The sequence below is a fragment of the Stegastes partitus genome, unplaced genomic scaffold (assembly GCF_000690725.1).
Source record: "Stegastes partitus isolate 25-593 unplaced genomic scaffold, Stegastes_partitus-1.0.2 Scaffold1122, whole genome shotgun sequence".
Classification (NCBI taxonomy): domain Eukaryota; kingdom Metazoa; phylum Chordata; class Actinopteri; family Pomacentridae; genus Stegastes; species Stegastes partitus.
The window spans coordinates 54,313-74,135 of record NW_007578853.1 but is presented as its reverse complement, the minus strand read 5'-3'; the positions used below and the strand labels follow the sequence as shown (position 1 = coordinate 74,135).

The 19,823-nt window shown below is 43.0% G+C and overlaps 1 protein-coding gene across 1 annotated transcript; it reads right to left on the bottom strand.

Annotated features, from left to right (window-relative positions):
• Positions 1-10,284: 10,284 nt before the first annotated feature.
• On the bottom strand, positions 10,285-15,318 carry LOC103368092 (protein phosphatase 1 regulatory subunit 29-like). The gene is made up of 4 exons (XM_008296346.1): positions 15,115-15,318; positions 14,060-14,209; positions 12,415-13,409; positions 10,285-11,938 (listed from the first exon to the last, which is right to left on the bottom strand). Exons 1-4 carry the CDS (start codon positions 15,316-15,318, stop codon positions 10,285-10,287), a joined length of 3,003 nt encoding a protein of 1,000 aa, XP_008294568.1.
• Between the last annotated feature and the right edge of the window lie 4,505 nt (positions 15,319-19,823).

Genomic DNA, 19,823 nt, shown 5'->3' with positions numbered 1-19,823 from the left:
GCCAAAGCAATTGTTATTTAAGCGATGCACAAGGAACGAGTGGCAGCGTGCTGCTGCTGTTTCCTACTATTGTTAATATTTTAATGTGCCGCGCTTCATTCTGCTGGGACAGAATGACTCCGGTGTTGGATAATGGCTGCCTTGTTGCTGGTATTTTGGGATATCTCTGAAGTTTCCACCACATGGATATCCCTCTGGCTAACAGGGATTTACCAGTGAATTGTAACTTTTTAATGTTGCTATTTAACCAGAATAATATAAAAGACATCACACTGAGATTTAAAGAAAAGAAAAAAAACACCAGGGGACAGATTACCGTGAATGTGGAGTCAGGATGTTATACTAAGCGCTGTGATTTGCTGAAATACAATTGAACAAGTGCCAATGAATGAAGCAGTTTTGCCCTTTAGTATCTGCATACACATTTGTAACCTTTGCCAAACATCATCGACAGATAATCAGAGTTGGGCATAAAGACCTTTAGTCAGAACCAACCAGCTGTCAAAGAAAAGCCACATCCACTACGCTACAGGAAAATCATGTCCTGTTTCACCGTAAGTGGACTCAAATCTAAAATGCTGGAGACGCTGTAAGTAGCACCTACATCAAAATAAACCTCTCTGAGCTTAATTTACTCAACAGCTTGTGGTAAAGGGCAGTAATTAAACTGGCATATTAGCAATAATAAACTCCTTTGTATTATTGCTAATAGGGGCTTTGGGGCTGGGCCGTGCTGCGCAGCGCTGACCCTGGCTGTGTGGTTACACATCAGGCTTTTCTATCCAATATCATTATGTTAAGTATACGGTAAAATGGTAAATGGGCTGCAATTATATAGTGCTTTTATCCAAAGCGCTTTACAATGTGTTTCTCATTCATCCATTCACACACACATTCACACACACATAGCTGCCATGCAAAGTGCTGCCTGCCATTGGGAGCAACTTCGGGTTCAGTGTCTTGCCCAAGGACACTTCGACTGTGGAGGGGCGGGAGATTGAACCACCAACCTTACGATCAAAGGAGAACCCACTCCACCACCTGAGCCACAGCCGCCCTATATATTCAATCCTTTTCCGACAGCTAACATATGGAATAACGTAAGCCTTATCCTTAAAATGCAGGTGCAACATAGATGTTTTCAGCTTCAGTGTCTTGCTCAGGAATATGTTTGACAGTCAGTTTCCATCTAGACGGTCCAACTTCAGACTCCTTATGTATAATCCTGCCTCTCTTTCGCAGCACCGTGTATCAAGGTCATTTACACAAAGGGATTTAACAGCGGGAGATTAAGATGAACATCTGGTGGCGTAGGCTTCGAGGTGCTACAGTTTACTTTGTGGACTTGAGTCAGAGCCGTGAGGTGTTAGATAAGCTTCATTTCTCAATACATTCTGTCGCCTTCTTTTCTTTTTCAGTGGCGAGCGTCTCCTCCCTCTCTGTATCTCCCCTCTACCGCTTCCTCTCCTGACTCACTGAAGCTAAAATAGCTGCGATACAGCCATGAAATTCAAAGCCTCCCCTTTACTTAACCCAGCTCTGAGTGTGGTCCAACATTATTTATTTTTTTTGCCCCTGCCCCCCTGCTGCAGAGCAAGAGTTAGGGCAACTAACAAGCCACCCTAGTTGTGAGAGTAATAGCGAACCTGCTGCGCTGATACTAATCAGGCAGCAAAGGGCAGGAGGGTCAGAGTGGAAGTGGTGCAGAAGGGCAGGAAAGCGACTTCTCTCAGCGAACAGTATGAAAAGATGGCAGCGATGTGTAGAGGAGGATTAGTTGTGTCTAACTGTGTGTGGAGCACGCATGAGTAAGTGTGTAATTATAGTGCCATAGACAAGAGTCAGTGCTTGTGTGAGACATGTGTGACATGTGTACGCCTGATTGTTTGCACTCTGAGCGCACACATGTGAATGAATAAGCGTGCACGGCTTGGGCAGCGTGCAATTACAATCTATGCTGGTGTGACAGAGCGAGAGAGCCTGCGCACATTTGTGTGTGTGTGTGTGAGTGTGAGTGACAGCAAACGAGTGAATGAGCACAGCCTTATTGGAGAGCCCTGCAGAATGAAAGGCAGATTAATTAAAAATGCTTCAGATACCCAGCCTCAGCTGTCACTCCCTCGACAGAACGGACCTTCATAACAAAAATCCCTCAACACACATATTCTCTCACACACACACGATCACACCCTTACGAATGCCGCCCAGCCTCATGTTGAGAATGCACACATGCAAAATTTCACTGTCAGACACAACAGGCTGTTTGAGGGCAGACGAACACACATGTGCATACCGTCGCTGAGGCACAACACACACACATGCATTACTTTGCAAAAGTTCTAGGCACTTTAGATGTCTAGATTCTTTTCCAGCACACAGAACCATCAAGGAGGCATCTGAGTGGTTCCCAAAGTACACCAGAGTCATAAAGAAATATCTTCAGCAGCAAAACAGGGAGTGTTGCAAAACATTTTGTGATTACATGACAGAAAAGATGACAGTCTTAATCAACAGAGCAAATGTGGGAAATTCTCCAAGATACTTGGAACAACCTTCCTGAAGATCTTTGTGCAAGTGTGTTGGTTTAAGGGAGAACGGTGGTCACTCATTACATATTGACAAGATTCAGCTCTTCTCGTTAGGTATTTTGATAATAATGAGGAAAAAAACGAGTGATGGCATTAGTTTTGAAAGTATTCTCTGATGACTTTTAGTGCCTAAAATTTCTGCACAGCAGTGTCCATCCACAGGATAATACTAATTCCAGCAGCAGTGCCAGTTCAATTTTCCAAAAGGACATATTCAGACTCTCCTGCTGTTTTTTTTTCTCTCTCTGCCTCTCCGAAAGAGCGACCGAGAAACAAGGTCCTTGAAAAGGCCAGTGGTGACAACAGCTTCAGTGTGAAAGGCATATTATCAGCTCTTCAACACAGCTCTCTGGACGTGTGTGTGTGTGTGTGTGTGTGTGTGGGTGTGTGTGAGGCTGGATGTGCCGGTATCTGAGCTGAAGACGAGAAATCTACAAAACCTTAAAACCTTCCCTAGCCAGAAGCGGAAGCTAATCCCAAACATTTACATACAAATCTGCTTATATTAATTGATTACAAATTGTGCTCTCAGTTAATCTGTGTATCGAATCACGTCAGGTGTCTGCGAAGGAATCAGCTTCTGCACTTTGGGGAAAATTCTAATATATATGTATGTATTGGACATACGTGAGCGCTTTGAGTCGTAACGTCAAAGTGAGACAGATCAGAAGGACCCATGAGAACTCCAAATATGACATTCACAATCAGCAGTTTTCATTCCACACAGGGATAACAGATTGAAAAGAGAACACGAGAACCGTAACACTAAAAGTACGAACAGTTGAGAAAAGGAACACATAAATTATACAGATGTAAATACATAACATCGACAACAAAAATAAGACACTTAGGCTGTCAGGCCTGTAAAGACACTGAGTTCATTTCTACAGATGTTTGGTTCCATTCTGCCTGCACATAAAACTCGCCGTTTTGGCACTTGTAAGACCATTTGTGTCTGTAAACGTGGATAGAAATATTCAGTCCATATTTTGTGTAGGCAGGTGTCAATATGGTATGTTGTGTGCATGTGTGGGAAGGTGTTTGTGTGTCTTAATGTGTGCTATGTATACTCATTTATGTGTGGGAAGGTATATGGTGTGTGTGTGTGTGTGTGTGTGTTCTTACATTTCATGTCCATAAAGTGTAACTCTAAACTATTCAAACACGTACAGTATATTCATTGATTCTCTACATTAGTGTCTGTGTGTGTTTGTGTGTGTGTTTGTCACAGTTGGCCACCGGTAGAAACTCCTCCGCTTTTGTTGTGTGTTCGTTTCACAAGGGAACTTCCTCGGTCAGTCTTTCTCATTTGGTTGACTCAAAAATATCAATGGATCACGTCGACCCGCAAACGAATCAACGCATCGACAACTCAACCTCAACAGCAGACAGACGGCACTGTGTGCGTTTAGATCCCGGTCCTGCTTCCTCTGTAGAGCCAGTGCAGGTAACAGGGGGCGAGGTCAGCTCAGGTGGTCTGGAAGCATGTAGGAATAAAGGGCTGAATTTGCTGTGTAGCTTACAATTAAAAACAAATGTCACAGAGCGCCTCTGGAGGGACAAAATATTCTTTAGACAGAGCCAAAGAGCAAAACAGTTTTGCAGTGCTTAAGATCTAAATTAAAGTCTGGAACGCACTCCATTAGCTCACATCTCTGCCAAGGTGGTGCAACACTCCAAGCATCTTATCTTATTAATAGAAAAAGAATGTGAACAATGCATATGGTGATAGCTGTAGGACGCATGTTACGGACTGCTTTTCTGTCAAATCCAGTTCAGAAATGTATAAGAAGGTCTATGTGGTATTAAGAAATTCTTTACAAATGACTTATACATTATCTTAATTGCTTTTCTTTACCAAAAACTAATCACATTTTCTTGGCTGTGAAAAAGGTTTCTGGGATGTCAAACGAGCTAATCGTCAAATATAAAAATGAAGTAGAGCTGCATTTTTATTTGGCAGCGGGATGAAATGCGAATTAATTCCCGAATATAACAGAATGAAACGCCAGTTAACAACCCTATAGTTAGTTTGGCTCTTAAACCTGCCAAACCTCAACCAAACTGCACTGAGAAGGTCATTTACTCACAGCCGTTTCTATTTTTCCAGTTAAAAATACACATTCTTCATCATATTCAGCCGCTATCTATTTTCTTTCCCTGCCTTAAAAATTGAAACTTAGCTGGACAAAATCTGTGCTTCTTGAAAGGAAGCTGCTTGTGCTCTGAACAGAGCCTCTAAGCAGTAGTTTTTCAACATCTAACTACTGCCTTCAGCAACTCCTCTTAAATCAAACGACTTATGTGATTAAGATTCTGATTGTGGCCATGACAGGTTGAGGGTCTTTCAGTCCAGATTCTTCATAGTCTGAGATGGAGATCTGCCTTCGAGACAAGACTCCCAGACCTTTGGCTCTGTCTGTCAAGATTCATGACAAACCATGAGAAGTCTACCTCCAAGCACAACAGCTCTGCATACATGTTTGTTTAATTCAGACTCTGCATTAGTAGTGAAATGCACATGGTACTGAAATGCCATTAAAATGTGAAGCTCCTACTGGCCGTGCACCATATTTGGATTAACTTTGCTTTAGGTCAGAAATCAGCTTGAGAAACTATAGAATAGTTAGGAAATGCTACTCCAAGTGGAACAGGATGCAATAAAAAGTTCTGAATGTCGTTACTTTAATGAGCACTAGATTAAGCCTGGCACTGTGTAGCTCTATAGCAGAAAGCAGGACCGCCCCACCATCCCACACTTGAGCACAAAAATACTTTTTTATCTCCAAATTGCACCAAACTGCAGCTTCTGAAATGTATCTGATGTAAAAATGTATTATATTTTACATGTTTACAACATAAATATATTACTCTGTTTAGCAGAATGCACAATTTTGTAAGGGGAGATAAATGTGCCAGGGCAAGATTAGAGATTAAATCCTTGGGATGTTTTGTTGAACTCCCTTTATCGCATGACTTCTGTCCCGAGACTCCCATTTTCTGTACTGCAGGAGAAGTGACAAAAAAAGTTATATTCACAGCACAGGTTTTTTTGTGGTCCATTAACTTGTAAATGGTGAGGAAGAAGGGGGCATAAGGGGACGGGAAGAGGAATGCTTCTGGGTTTACGCCTACAAGTGAGAAGCCAGCCTCTCTCCCCACAACGTCTTAATGTTTACAGCATTAGAACAAAGTCAATGTTTCCACTGCAGACCTTATTGTATAGATTCAAAAGTTTAATTAAACAGGAGCAAAGAGACCTCGCTGCCATTCCCAGGGAACCATTTTCGAGTGCACAGTTTTGGTGCCCAAGGTTCACATTGAGTGCAACTACAACTCTAAAGGGAGGCAATCAAGACGGCTGTTCCATGATTTTCCTTGACTATTGATTTGTGTTTTTCAATAAGCCTGAACTTCAAAAACTTACAAAAACGAAATGAGAAACCAAACTTGTGTAGCAACGAGTCCCCGAGGCAGCCGGCAATATTGTCTAGAACGGTGTAAAAGCTCCATGAATTTCTCGAAGCATATAGAAACCGTCTCTCCGGTTCTTGGATTAATAAAAAAAGCTTCTTGACTATTCACCACAGCGGTTCCTCCCAGAGTACCTGTTAATCACGATGACTATAATCTTGACATTAACTTACATTTCTGGGCAATAAAACCAGAAGGCCCAGAGAGTGGTTTTTATTATTTTGCTCACAGCAGACACCATGCCTGATTACGAATTCCAATGTACTCCTGGGATTCACACTTCTGAACAGAAAAGGTCCGACTCTACTCCTCGGAGACTGTCACAAGTTGTGCTATCTCAATTGTTTCCTGTCACTTTTTTTTTTCTTTTTCTTCCGGAGGCCTAAGACTGGCAGCGATTTCCTTGCATTGATTCATCAACATAGTTAATTGGGCAGACTGGAGAGAAGACACACAAGCAATCCCCACGGTACAGTATCTGTACATCCGTCAGTCTCAACTTGTTGATTCTGGCCCCCGAGGGCTGGAGTCAGAGCTCCCACATTGTAACGGAGGGAGATCAGAAACCTTGCTGTCGGCTAAAAATAACTGCTGCAAATAATGAATACATACTGTTGACACGAAGGAAGTGTGTTAACTCGGGAAGAGGAGCAAGGCTTGGCCACCGTGGACTGTTCAAAGTGAAATGTGTTATATTCTGTGCCTTTACACAAACAGAGCAGTCTGTTTGGAGAACAAGTCAATGAAAGAGGAAGCTTATAGACTTACATAAAAAGCATAAAGAACACTGGACTGCTGGACAGAAATGAGTAATGTTCTTGCTAAGTGTAAATTATGGCAATGGGGCGCAGTGTGCTTATGAATAAGCGAGCTAATGTTATTCCTTACATCTAAAGAAAGGCCTTTAGGGTGTATGCAGGTAGCCTTGGCTCAATTTCCCCTGTTCTTCCAAATGAAGCCATTACTTTTTAAAAGCTCCTACCCCTGCATAGCCCGTGGTACTAATCTAAAACTAATTGATTGGTGATTCCTTGGACCTAACGCGGAGGGGGGCTGCCAGTGGAATTTGAACAAAAGGTTTAAATAGAACACTAGACCCTTTATAAAAACAAAACAAAAAAATGGACGCTATCCAACTGAGCGCCTGAGGGAATTTGCACTGTGTTTTTGTGCGGTCCGACTTGCCCAAATTAAGTTCTATTGATCAGATTGCAAAGTAAATGACATGCCTTTGACGTCCCATTGTGAATGCTAGTGGGTCTATTGGACTGGTTGCCACCGATGACACAGAAAGGTCAGAGGTAAAGCTGTTACTCAATATGAAACACAATGAAGTATCAAAAGCAAAAACCGTAAACAGATGGGAGAATAGAAGCTGACTCTTTCATTATTGCGTAATTAAACTGCGGTAAGTGATAAACATGTTTTCTCATATACCCCTCAAGGTATCTGTCTGGTCGGACAGTCCTCTAGCAGTGAAATATTATAATTAAACAGAGTGTAACGTGTAGATTAAAAGTTCAATAAGGCTAACTCCTTATGAACATGAAGACAGTCTTCCTCTGTTGCTCGCAACAGATTTATTTCCTGCTGGCTGACCTTTTGAATGGAGCCCATTCTGCAGACAGAAATCTTTATAGGTCAAAGAGTAAATGCCACCCACCGCTCTTATTTTCCCCATCAAACTCACACCTCGAACAGCGGGTGAATTCAAGCCCTGTCAAAATGATGATATCAGGGCTAACCCAGTGGAAAATCAAATAGAAATTCATGCCTTCCGGGCCTTACAGACTGACCAGTCCTGAACAATCAGACTCAAAAGAGAAAGAATAATGCCCGGGAGGATAGATCCCAGACTAGCTCACCTTGACCTGCACAGTCATGGTAAAGTGTAAATCTGATTTGAGTTTTTCAGACCATTTGTTTGAAGACCATTCCTGGCAGCCAGAGTTAGAGGAAACAGAGAGAGGTGGTAAAGCATCAAATGAGGGAGGTAGGGACGGAAAGAAAGACAGGCAAACAAAGGCAGCTGTCATTAATTTCAATCAGGCTCCCAGTCTGGCAGAGTTAATAATATCAGCACGCTCTTCTGACCTCAGACAATGGTGCAACATCAACCTCTGCAAATTACTCATTAATTTACCCCATTAGGTTGGACAGAGGTGGTGGGAAGAGAGAAAAAAAAAGAAAATAAAAACGGATTGGAATGAATTAATTTTACATTTTAAAACGGAATTCATAACTTTTCAATTGAGATGCAACACAGCAGAGACCGAGAGGTCAGGCTGAGGATAGGAAGAGTGGGCAGAAAAATAAATAAAAGATCATCTTAAAATAATATTTTGACAGAGTGGATGTGGGTGAAGATAATTCATATGGAAGAAAAACAATTGTTTTGAATAAAAAATTATAAAGTTAGAATTATCAGCATTTGTGTTGAACAGGATGCTTTGCACAGTGATGAAAGTGAGAAAACATCTGCATCATCTCTTGTTTGGTCCGCAATAGTACCAAGCCTTGCTCCTGTTCATCATGTGTAAAAATTTGAACACCCATAAATTTAAACCCTAATCCTAAACAACAATTACACCGAATGATACCAAGACAGTTGCTTTCTGTTGTTTCTTATGCTCTGTTTATCCGTATTGGAAACGTAAAGCAAATATAATAGAAACCTTTAAAATCATTCCTCCCAAGGGCACTTTGGTCCATAGCAAGCTAAACCAGCTACCACCCAGAGCACAACAGGGTCATATACACTGAGTGGGGAGTCATCCAGTCTGAGGCAGAACATATCCACGGGGCTCTCACTCCGCTTACCGTTCATTATATCTCACTGTGTACTGCAGGGAGCATTTGACATTTTTCTTTTAGTTTCTATGCAGCCTCGCCTTGAGCTGATACATCTACAGCTGAAAACACACTACCTTATCTCGTCTCCTTAACACCGGCAGGTTTAAAATGAGATGCAGCTACAGCAAACCTCTAACCTACTCTCAATCTGCCTCTATTCCTAAATGTGATTACCGGGTTCTTTAATATAAGAGCTAACACCTGTCTTGCCAACCTGCATAACCCACCCTAATGTAATTTCAGCATGAGTCACACTATTGAAATGTAAATTTTCCAACTCGTAGCTTCCCTTATCAAAAGAAATATGCTACACCTGTAAATAAAAAATGGGCTACAGGACAAAAATGCCTGCAGGTCTTAAAAGGGTTGACTTCACACTATCTAGATAGACAGGCAGGCTTGGAAAAACCACACATCCACATGAGTGCACACACACACACGCACACACACACACCTTCGTCACTGGGTTATTACCTATTAGCTATCCACTTTGCTTCCATGAAGGAGCCTGAGAATAAAGAACACCTCAGCAACAACCCAGCCCTACTCTCCCGCCCACATGTAATCATTCACATCAGCATGCACAAACTGTATTTACATGTCCACACACCACTGAACATATGTAGTTAGGCGTTTCAAATCAATAAGCATGCTCAACACACAGCCTCCCCGACCTACTCTTACAATGGCTAATTGCCAGAAAGAACAATTAGTCTGATAAGTATCACTTAATGTCTTCCCCCAAAGAGGGGGATTCAGGCTATTCTAAAACAAACGCACCTAATTCCTCATCCTGCTCCCTCATTACCACCCTAAATGATGCTTCTATAGGAGAGCAGGTGCTGGCGGTGCTATGGAATGATTGTTTCGTGAATGGTGGTTTGATGGGATTAGAGAAAAGATGGACAGGACTTAAGTCTTGAAGGGTCCTGTTTCTGGTGAGATAGCTGAGCTACACTGTGCCAATAATGAGGTAGAAGACACTTGCTTGTCACCACCTTCGCTTTGCTCATTAGAGGGGAGTCAATGGGTCTGTGAAGCCTGCGAGGACCAAAGTGCCCAGTATGAGGCAGTCTGGTGAACAGCTTGATTCTTGTTTATTATCACTAAGTATTGTGGTGAAAAAAGCCAACCCTGGAAACAACCTCTTAAAATGTCAATGAATTGTCACATAATCAATTTTTAAAAATCACCCAGAGAGAATACCTCTTCAACTGTGGATCCAGCGGCTGAATGACCCATGTCACTAGAACTCTCTGAGGAAACATCATGATACTGTCTTGCTACATTAACATCTATCCCCTTATTAGTCTGCTGTTGGCATTCACCCCACAATCTCCCTTAGGGCATTGGATTTTGATTCTTCAGCTCACAGCTTCTGCTGGGCAGAGACACCCTTCCAGTAGTCCAAAATATCATGAAGGTCCTCGTCCTTGGCAAACTGCACCTTCTTACGCAGGGCATGGCCTGCTGCTATATAGGATGCTTCCTCTCTGGGGCTTTTCTTGTAAGGTCGGAATCGCTCCCAGATTCGCAGTGTGCTCTCAGATGAGTACTCTGGACTGGAGGAGTAACCAGAGTTGTAGTTGTGGTGACGAGAAGGTGAGAGCTGGGAGTAGGTGGCTGTGGCATCCCTCTTGGTGCGCCCCAGTGGCTTGAGAAATGAGGCCTTTTGGGCCGGTGAAGGTGATTCATTGCCGCCTTCATAATAGAGTGCGGGGAAGGAGTGGCGGTGCTCAGAGCTGTGGTAGTCTGGCTGAACCTCCAAGTGGTGCTGCTGCTGCTGCTGTCCAGGGCCAACCACTCCTCCTCCACCTCCACTCCCGTTATTACACCCCATTCCGCCCCCATTCAAACTCACACCACCACCATTTATGTTTCCCATTCCATTCCCGTTGCAGCCTCCTACTCCACCACCTCCTCCACTTCCAACCCCTCCACCACAACCTGCAGGGCTGCTCTTTTCAGTTGGGTACTTGGGAGGATCACTGCGCTGCTCAGGGATATCCACACTGTACACTCTTGTGTTCTTGACAGATCCTGCAGCGGGGGCACCACAACGGTTTTTCACCACAGCAGTGTCAGCACTCAGCTGCCTCTGAAGGGGCCGCACTGCATTTGCTGGGGGTGGGTCACGATAAGGAGGGGAGAGAAATCCACCACCACTGATGCCAGGCCGCTCAGACAAGGGCATGACCAGGGGCACCGGCGCCATAGAGGGTGGATGAGGCTGTTGATGTAGCTGTGGATGAGGCTGAGGATGTGACTGAGGATGTGACTGGGGATGTGACTGGGGATGTGCCTGAGGATGTGGCTGAGGATGGGGCTGAGGATGGGGCTGAGGCTGAGGGTGAGGCTGAGGGTGAGGCTGAGGGTGAGACTTTGGATGCACCTTTGGAGAGGAGGCCATGATCTGATCTCCAGGGTGGCCTGGGGAGAGGGGCAGGAGGTTGCGAGGAAGGGACGCGATACAAGGAGGCTGGGCAGTGGACAAAGAGTTGGCATTGTCAACTGTGGTCACGACATTAGCTGATGCATCTAGCTTCAGGGCATCAATGCAGTTGTTGATGATCTGGTTCACCTTGTCCACCTCCTTGGCAATGGTAGAGATCTCTGATGCTGAGCCACGGCCATCGTCATCTGAATCCTCCCCGGCCTCTGTCCCATTCTCAGCCCCACCTCGCATATCCACAACTACTTCCCCTCCAACCACTGTTCCTCCAGCTGTCACCACTCCCTCCCTGCCTTCTCCTGCCACTCCTGTCGTCCTCACATCCATGTAGTTGCCCTTGCCGCCCATTGCCTCAGAGAAGGCAGTGGCCATTTTTTCCACTTGTGGCAACGTAGAGAGGCGAGACGAGCTGGTGTTGGCTGAGCCATGGAGCATGCCTGTGCTAGAGGAGGCAGATTGTGGCAGCTTGCCTCCTGCTCCTGAATGGTGGTGCTGGTGGTGAGCCTGCTCCTGGAGACGCTGCATGGCACCTGGGTCATTAGCTACTGCTGCAGCCGCCTCTGGGCCATACCTAAAGAGGGAAAGATTCACTTTAGAATGCACAGCACACCTTGGTTTATTATCTGATGTGATATTGTGTACTTTTTTTAAAAGTTGGTTTTGCTATATCCCCTTAGTGATCCCATAAGGAAACAGAAGCAGTTTTAATTAAAGCCCCAAAAAGTTGGAAAAATCGCTTGGCCCAAAGCTTCAATAAAGAGTATCATTGAGATTTTTTTTGTTAGATTATAGCTTGTAGTTACAATAAATTAAAATTTTCACATCAAATTCACATGAAAACAAAGCAGTGTGGCAAAACAAATAAAACAGCTAATTGACTAACTGAAGTCGATAACAACAATTGTTCCAAAGACATCAATTACTCCCAAAAGACACATGTAGTAGCCTGTCATTTCTGTTGTGGATAAACCACTACAGATGCATAGGAAAAGTTTGTAATAAGGGCACCTAAGATTTTCCTTAACAAACATTTAAAACTATTTGTACCTCATCTCCAGAATGGTTTTCTTCACACTTATAGCTTTTTCCTTTTCCTCCTGGATACGTCGCCGCCTGAGACAGTAATAGACAAATCCAAGCACAATGACCATGCCAAACAGACATCCTAGGATGGTCATGATGTAGTGGGTAGTTGTGGATGGGTTGGTACGCTGGTCCTCTGGCCCCATAGCTCGTGTGGTAAAAGACAGACAGGTATGGTTGTAGCGCTGAGATTTGCTCGCAGAAGCCACACAGAAAGTGTAGTTGGTGTGTGGTTTCAGCTTGTCCAAAGTTATGGTCTCACTCTTTTTTTTGAGGGGCATGATGTCGGCAACATAAGTGTGGTTGTACTGGGAGAGGATGTACATCTTACTGTAGGGTTTAGGGATCTGCACCTTTAGAGAAGCAGTGTAGAAGGAGACCGTTTGAAGATTCATAGAAATCTGATGGTTATAGTTGGGGTCAGCAGTGGATGATATCGTTGGCTGGTGATACAGACCTTGATCTGGGTTGTCCAAACCCATCCCTGAGCCATCTTGATCTGGCATCTGGGAGGTCATCCCTGGAATTATCACACCATCACGACAGACAGAAAAAAGAATGTAACGAGCATTTCTTCCATGTCCAGGCACTTGGCTCAAGAGTGGGTAACCAGTCATTTCTGTAGGGGTTTCACACTGGAGGCGGTCGTAGGTGTGGGTGACATTATTAAACTCCTCCAGCCAGGTCAGAAAACTATAGAGGTCACAGCCACAGTGGAACGGGTTTCCTGCCAGTTCACATACCATCAGTCTGCTGAGGACAGTGAAGGTAGACGGGTCAAGACGGGCTAACTTATTGGAAGATAAGTCCAGGCTGCTGAGGTTGGGGCACTCCCAGAAGGCATTGGTGGCAATGACCTCAATGAGGTTGTGTTGCAAGAAGAGGCACTGCATTCGACCCAGTCCTCTCAACATGCCCTCAGTCAGGTTGGTCAGCTTGTTGTAGCCCAGCTGGAGAACCTGACACAGAAATGGAAAAACCCCCATTAAATTTTAATAGAACAGGAAGTACACTGACTGTTAATGGTTTGGGAGACCTGTTTTGTCCCAGTGATTTCAGAATATAAACCTAGGACATGTATCCGTGTTTCAAAACTTTGTAGCTCGTTATAATAACCAAAATTTAAATATTCAGTATTTTCACCAAACTCAATAATAATAAATATGAAAATCAACACAGCACAGGACAACTAAATTACACAGTACAGGGTTTGGGAGATGCTTTTTCCATGAAAACTTCTTTTAGCACGGCACCCTAAATGCAATTTATATCAAAAAGGCTGCACTCATTTTTGAAACATGCTTGTATGAATGAATGAGCACAATTAAAAAAATAAAAATAAAAATAATAATAATAATGTTTGTGTGTGTTTCACAAGATGTTTATAACAACAATATCACAGAAATTTAACACAGCCAGAAAATAATTTGTCCAAAAGTCTCATGGAGAGAAATATTGGAAACGGGGATGAACTCGTCTAAACTCTTAAGAGCCTTTTGTTAGTTTTCTTGTAGATTTCTCCAGTATAGAAATTCTGAAAAATAGAACAAGTAAAGGTAAAGAAAACAAAGAAAACCACAAAAACAGGTTTCTGTTCTTGGTAGCAGACCTGTAGGTTGGCCTGCCCAGCAAAGGCCCCATCCTCGATGTAGCTGATCTCGTTCTTGGTGAGATTGAGGTCAGTGAGGTTTGTGAAGCGGTACATGGAGATAAAGAGCACTGCCTTAAGTTTGTTCTCATTCAGCCTCAGGTCATGAACCTAGGGGGAGACGAGAGAGCAGATGACATTCAGGTGATGCAGTGCAGCCTCTGGCAGCCAGAGAGTAAGACCTAAACTTCTGGCCAAAAATAGCTGCCAAGAGCATATTGCACCTCCCAAATTAGAAGTTTGCTGTCTAATGAGTAATTTCCCCAATTATACATTTGATCTAAATTTGCATTTGGTTAATCACAGCATGTTTGCAAGCAGCTGTACATTCCTCCCGAGGTATCTAGCAGAGGCAAATGTTAGGACGAGGAGTGGAATGGAGGTGCATAACATTACCATTGGGTGCCTTGATTAAATGTGTTTCGATCAAGTTTTCTTGTTTCAATCATTTACATTGCAAATTGCAGATGGTTATGTTAACTGAAATACTTTTAGTTTAAAAAGTCAGTAATTTATTTGGAGGGTGACATTTAGCCCCAAGGTTCTTCTTTTCCAATTCAATTGCTCTTTTATATCCGCAGGTTGGTTGATGCGTCTGTCCTGTCGCACCAGCTTAACCGACCTAACGTGTTTATTTTAATTATGTGGTTTAATAACAACATCACATCAATTAGCCAACATGCTGGAATTGTCTTTAGCACAAAAACATAATCTCGTGACTTGACTAAGAATGCACCATGTATGTTTTTAGTTTGTAAAAATGATTACATCACATGCACTGCCGTAATTGTCACAGTTACCAATGCCACCAACACACAATCACAACCTGCACTAAGAATAATCTACAATACACCATAAGCATTACACTGAGTCATGATTAAACTCCCCCTGCTCCAACTGATGACACGTGCTTTTCAGCTGACACTGTCACAGCTCCGGATGCAAAGAGGAATGTAGTTTAATAGAGGTGTCTGTGGTGGTATAAAAGGTCTAGTCATAGATAGGCTCATACTGACCGTGCTGTTGATGTGCTGGGGGATGGTCTCATATGGAGGCTGGTTCTGACTGCAGATAGCCAGCCAAACGTAGCCTTTATCCCCCTCTATCAGCCAGCAGTCCCCTTTCACCGAACCGGGCAGGCGGAGGAGCAACAGAGCAGGAAGCAGGAGGGAGAGACACAGGGAGGGAGACAGGGAGGACAAACGGAGTCTGCTGGCCATGGTTTAGGATTAGGAGGGTCCCTCAGTGGAAAAAAAAAGGAGGAAAGAGAAGAGGAGTCGAAGGGAGGAAGGTAGAGAGCAGCAGCAGTTCAAATTCAACGCTGGAAGGTGCTGCAGGTCAGCAGGCCAAATCTAAGTAGAGAGAGAAAGGTGAACGGAAGGGCTTCTTCTCGGTAATTAGAGTTGAGCTTGCAGCATGGCAGCAAGTCCTGTCCCCATTTTAGGTGTTCCACGTCGAATGAGTTTGGAGACTGTCGCCCCAGCAGCTACTCATGGCCCCCGACGATCGGACGTCTTCGCAACGCAGACGAGGAAGTGCTCCGTCTCAGAGAACGCCTATAGAACACAGACAGAGACAGAGAGGAAGGCGGGGGGGGAGCATTAACATTAATAGCTATAATGACAAAATGATTAAGAGTAGGCAGAAAATTGTAATACAGTTCACATATCCCCAGATGGTTTGGAATTAATTGAGCGTCGGTCTCGTTTCTAAAAGCACTGTAAAATAAATAAATAAATAAAAAGGTATGACTCTAATACCCGTGCTACCCAATCCCTTCAAGGTAATGCATCACAGTAATAAATCCATTAAATGCCGTGATTATTTCATTAAGTCTTAATAAAGCCAAGAAAAATATATTTTTGACTTTTCAAATGAAACCAGACTTTTCATGCTCTTTCAGCCTCGTACGAGAAGAAGCTGCAGCTCTTCCGTTCAGACATTAGCATACGATGCACCAATAAAAATGCAAATCGCCAACAGTATGAAAGCCACGCGGCCTCTCTTTGGGGTTTCTGTCATTGTTTACAAGGTTTGTCAGCTTGCAGCCGCAGCTCTATTATTTCAACTTTGAGGTATATAATGAAACAATAAAAATTCTAATAGCTGTAGTTATATAGGGGTGAGAACGGAGAGATGGGCTAAGTGGAAGACAGAGAAGGCCTGTTGTAATTTGCATGTTTTAACAGGATACTAGCTGACATTTAGCTATTTACCTTTCTCAGGGGATTAACCATGGATTAGGCTCTAATCCAGCATAAAATATTATGTATCTCATCACCACAGCACCCACTCTTTTAATTTGTTTCCAAAGTTTTGATTCCCTCCCAGGGAAAAGTAATCTAGCCAAGACATGAATGACAGCGGATCCACAGTAACAGCTGAGAAACAGACACTTCTTCAGTACTCTCTCTCTCTCTCTCTCTCCAAATGAATCTGTCTTTGTGCTTTTGGGGTTGTCTCAGGCAGATGAAGAGAATAGAACCTGTTGGAAGAAATGAAGCAACGGCATGGTGCAACCCAGGAGTAACAGGAGCCAGCTTTGGATGCCTCTGCTAAAGTGACCCATCCTTAATAGCCAGTTCTCCTCCTCTTCCTCTTCCTCCTCCTCCTCCTCTTCCTTTTCATCACCTGTCGCTCTGCACATCTCAGTTAGCCTTCTAGTCATCTCATTTCTGTCGTGCCACACCCCAAACAGCTCGGAGTTCTCTCCTCAAACTGCTCCACTAAATTGATATTGACAATTCAATTCCTCCGCCACAGGCCTTCAACCTGATTTTGCCCCGGCATTGTTGTAGCATTCTTTTGTGAGTAAAAACATGAAGAAAAAAAAGAAGCTATTTACAACTTCTCTACAGTGCAAAAACAGCCCCTTTTCATTTGTATAATTATGAAAGTCCTTCATTAATCTTTTGTTGTGTGTTCAGCTTTAAAGCAGATTGAGTTCACTGATTTACATGCCGCGCAAAGAGCACGTGTCTGAACGGTTAGTTCATGGCATTTTATGAAGAAAAGAGGCAAGCAAACTGAATTATTTATCCGATTTGGACATTGATCATAACGCTGTGCTTACGCTGACACAGATTCTCATTCGGCTTCTTTCATCCCGATTCGGAATTGCTTCCATTCTCACTCTTTGAAGACACCTCCAAGGCTGGTATCACGATGTAGCGACACAAGCCGCCGTAATCTTGTGGGTTTTTTTCTTCGTTTTTTTTATTAGGCTTTAAGGGAATGTACCGTAAAGTCTCGAGGAAAACCTTCTGCAATTTAAGAAGATTTTCAGAGAGCACAATAAATTACTGTGTCGTGCTTGTGATTACCGTGAGGCTGCTTTTTCCCCCGGCGGGAGCTCATACTTACAGCATATCTGATACAAAATGACTGCCAGGCTGACATGGTATTTACTGTGCTCCAAAAACATGAAAGACAAGTCAGTCAAGACGCACTTGAAAGCTTGTTGTTTACCGCAGAGTCCAGTCACAACAACTTAGATCAGCGCGGTGATTTTTTATTCATAATGCCGTAATGATCCGGACCAAAACTACTCGGTTCGATCTCTTCATCTGGGTCAGCCTCCTGTCTCTCTCTCTCCCCATCTCTGTCTGTATCTGTAATTCTTTTTATCTGACTGCCTGCCTCCTCCTTTCTCCTCTGCTTTGTCCATCCCATTCTTCCCGCCTGCATTGTTTTAAGCCTCCTTATCACCGCTGCCTTTCAACTAGAAACACAAATGAATATGCCTCATCGCCAAAACACAACCTGACACCTTTTGTGTGCTATCACATCCCTTCCTCGCTTGTTTTTTTTTATTTATTTTTTTATCATATTCATGCCATTGTTTTTTTTTTATTATTTTGACACAAAGCCAAAAGGAGAGACAGCCTTATTTGTCTCCTTCCTTTCTTCTTCAAACCGAGGTCTCTTTGTGTTTAATTACTGTCCCTGATAGCTGGGCTCTAATTAAAGCTTTGCATGTGACAAACAGCGCTAATAATGTCAGGCCACAAAGCAAAGCAGGACCACAAAGAACCGAGGGTCTCCGAGAAAAAAACAAACGTGCCTTGGGTGTGGTTTGACCTCACTGGAAAATTGCAGGATAGATTAGGAGTTCATAAAAGGGATATTGAAAGTAATAACATGCATTCGACCACCAAATGTCTTCTCACACATTCTGTAGCGATACAGCAATTCCGTGAGCTCGGGTAATGAAAGCTTTGGCGCCGAACACTTGTCTTTATTATCAGTTCATGATGGCCTGTGGTGGAATAGACACTTCAACTTGCACAAAAAAAAAAGTATTGTGTCATCTTCAGAAAATAATATAAAAACCTCAAAGGCATTATTTGACTTTCGAGCACTCGCATGGCAGTCAGCGCAGAAACATCACTCCAGTGGATGGTTGACAAAGTTACTTTTTCTTTTGCATAAAAGAGAATAAAGATCACACTGTACAGGCTGAATATCTGTGAATTTTCAACATTGACAAATTGATATTCAGCTAAACTTTACTGACACAGAAAGATTGTGCTTCTTTTATTACTTTTTTTTTCCTGTTTCAGTTCTCACAGGAAAAGTTTAGATAATCTTTAAGAAGACGTCTTGATCACAGTAGGGCCTTGACCTAAATGCTAACTCACTGACAGTGTTACATGCTGATACAAAGCAAACATAATCGTAGCATCTACCTAACATTTGCTGAGATATTTCACTTAAAATCAAATGAACCTCAAGAAGACATTAGACAAAAGGTCAGTGGCTCGCTAAAGTCATCGGGGCAGATCGTCTGTGAACCAAGAATGCCGGAAGGAAATTTTGGAAACAGATCAAATAGATGCAGAAATATCAACAAAGAACCACCGTGGAGGAAAACTTTTTGGTGTTCGTGCAAAAAGACAAGGATCGGGGGGATCATCAAAGCTCGGAGGATTAAACCTCATCTGTAGGTTGGACTTAAATGTTGTACCGACCAACATCTCTTGAGCCATGCAACAATAAAAAACATCACTCTGCACCGAACAGCCAAGAAGATTATAGTGACAGTTTATCGATTGGTCATTGATTAGTGAAATGCATTAGATCAATATGATATGGACCAGTCTTTTCGGACATAAATCTTCTTTTCTAACTTAAAAGTCAGCCTTTAAATTCCCCCTTAAGCAAGATCTGTCATAAATCTATAAACCACAATCATTCTCCAAAGAGATGCATATTTTATAATCCTTAATTTTCTGCATAAACATTCCAATCATTCAGTGCTCAGTTTCTACCCCAAGGCCTCATGATTTCAGGTAATATTAGAGAAGATTTGGAGAGCAAAGCTGCGGAACAAAAGACAGATTATCAACTGTATTCTATTAAGAAAACTTTGTAGAGATTTTGTAGCTGGAGTTGTTCGCTTGTTTGCTCGTTGCTACCTGCCTTCTGTGCTCTGTATTAACTGAGCTCTATCCACGCTTGTCATTCACGACACAGCTATTAATGGCCCAGCTGACAGCACGGTTTAATAGAAAGCTAGAACAAATTCATTAAGTTTCCAGGGGGAGTTTAAGATGAAGCGAATGCTCAGCCCAACAAAAGTGAGGTAGTAAGCCTGAGACCACTGAGACCAAGTCCATTACACCTGAACACGGCTACGAAATGATCTGCAAACACCAGAACCGTCTCAGTTCTGGACCTTTCAGCTGCTTCTTTGCATCTTAGCCTCACATGGATAAATAATTGT

Bases quoted from the DNA above. Each gene is read 5' to 3' on its own strand.
- LOC103368092 (XM_008296346.1), bottom strand. From the start codon at position 15,318: ATGGCCAGCAGACTCCGTTTGTCCTCCCTGTCTCCCTCCCTGTGTCTC. The intron at 13,410-14,059 runs GTCTGCTACCAA...TTTCTGTGTCAG, and splicing joins CTGGGCAGGCCAACCTACAG to GTTCTCCAGCTGGGCTACAA. The intron at 11,939-12,414 runs GTACAAATAGTT...TTCCCTCTTTAG, and splicing joins AAAACCATTCTGGAGATGAG to GTATGGCCCAGAGGCGGCTG.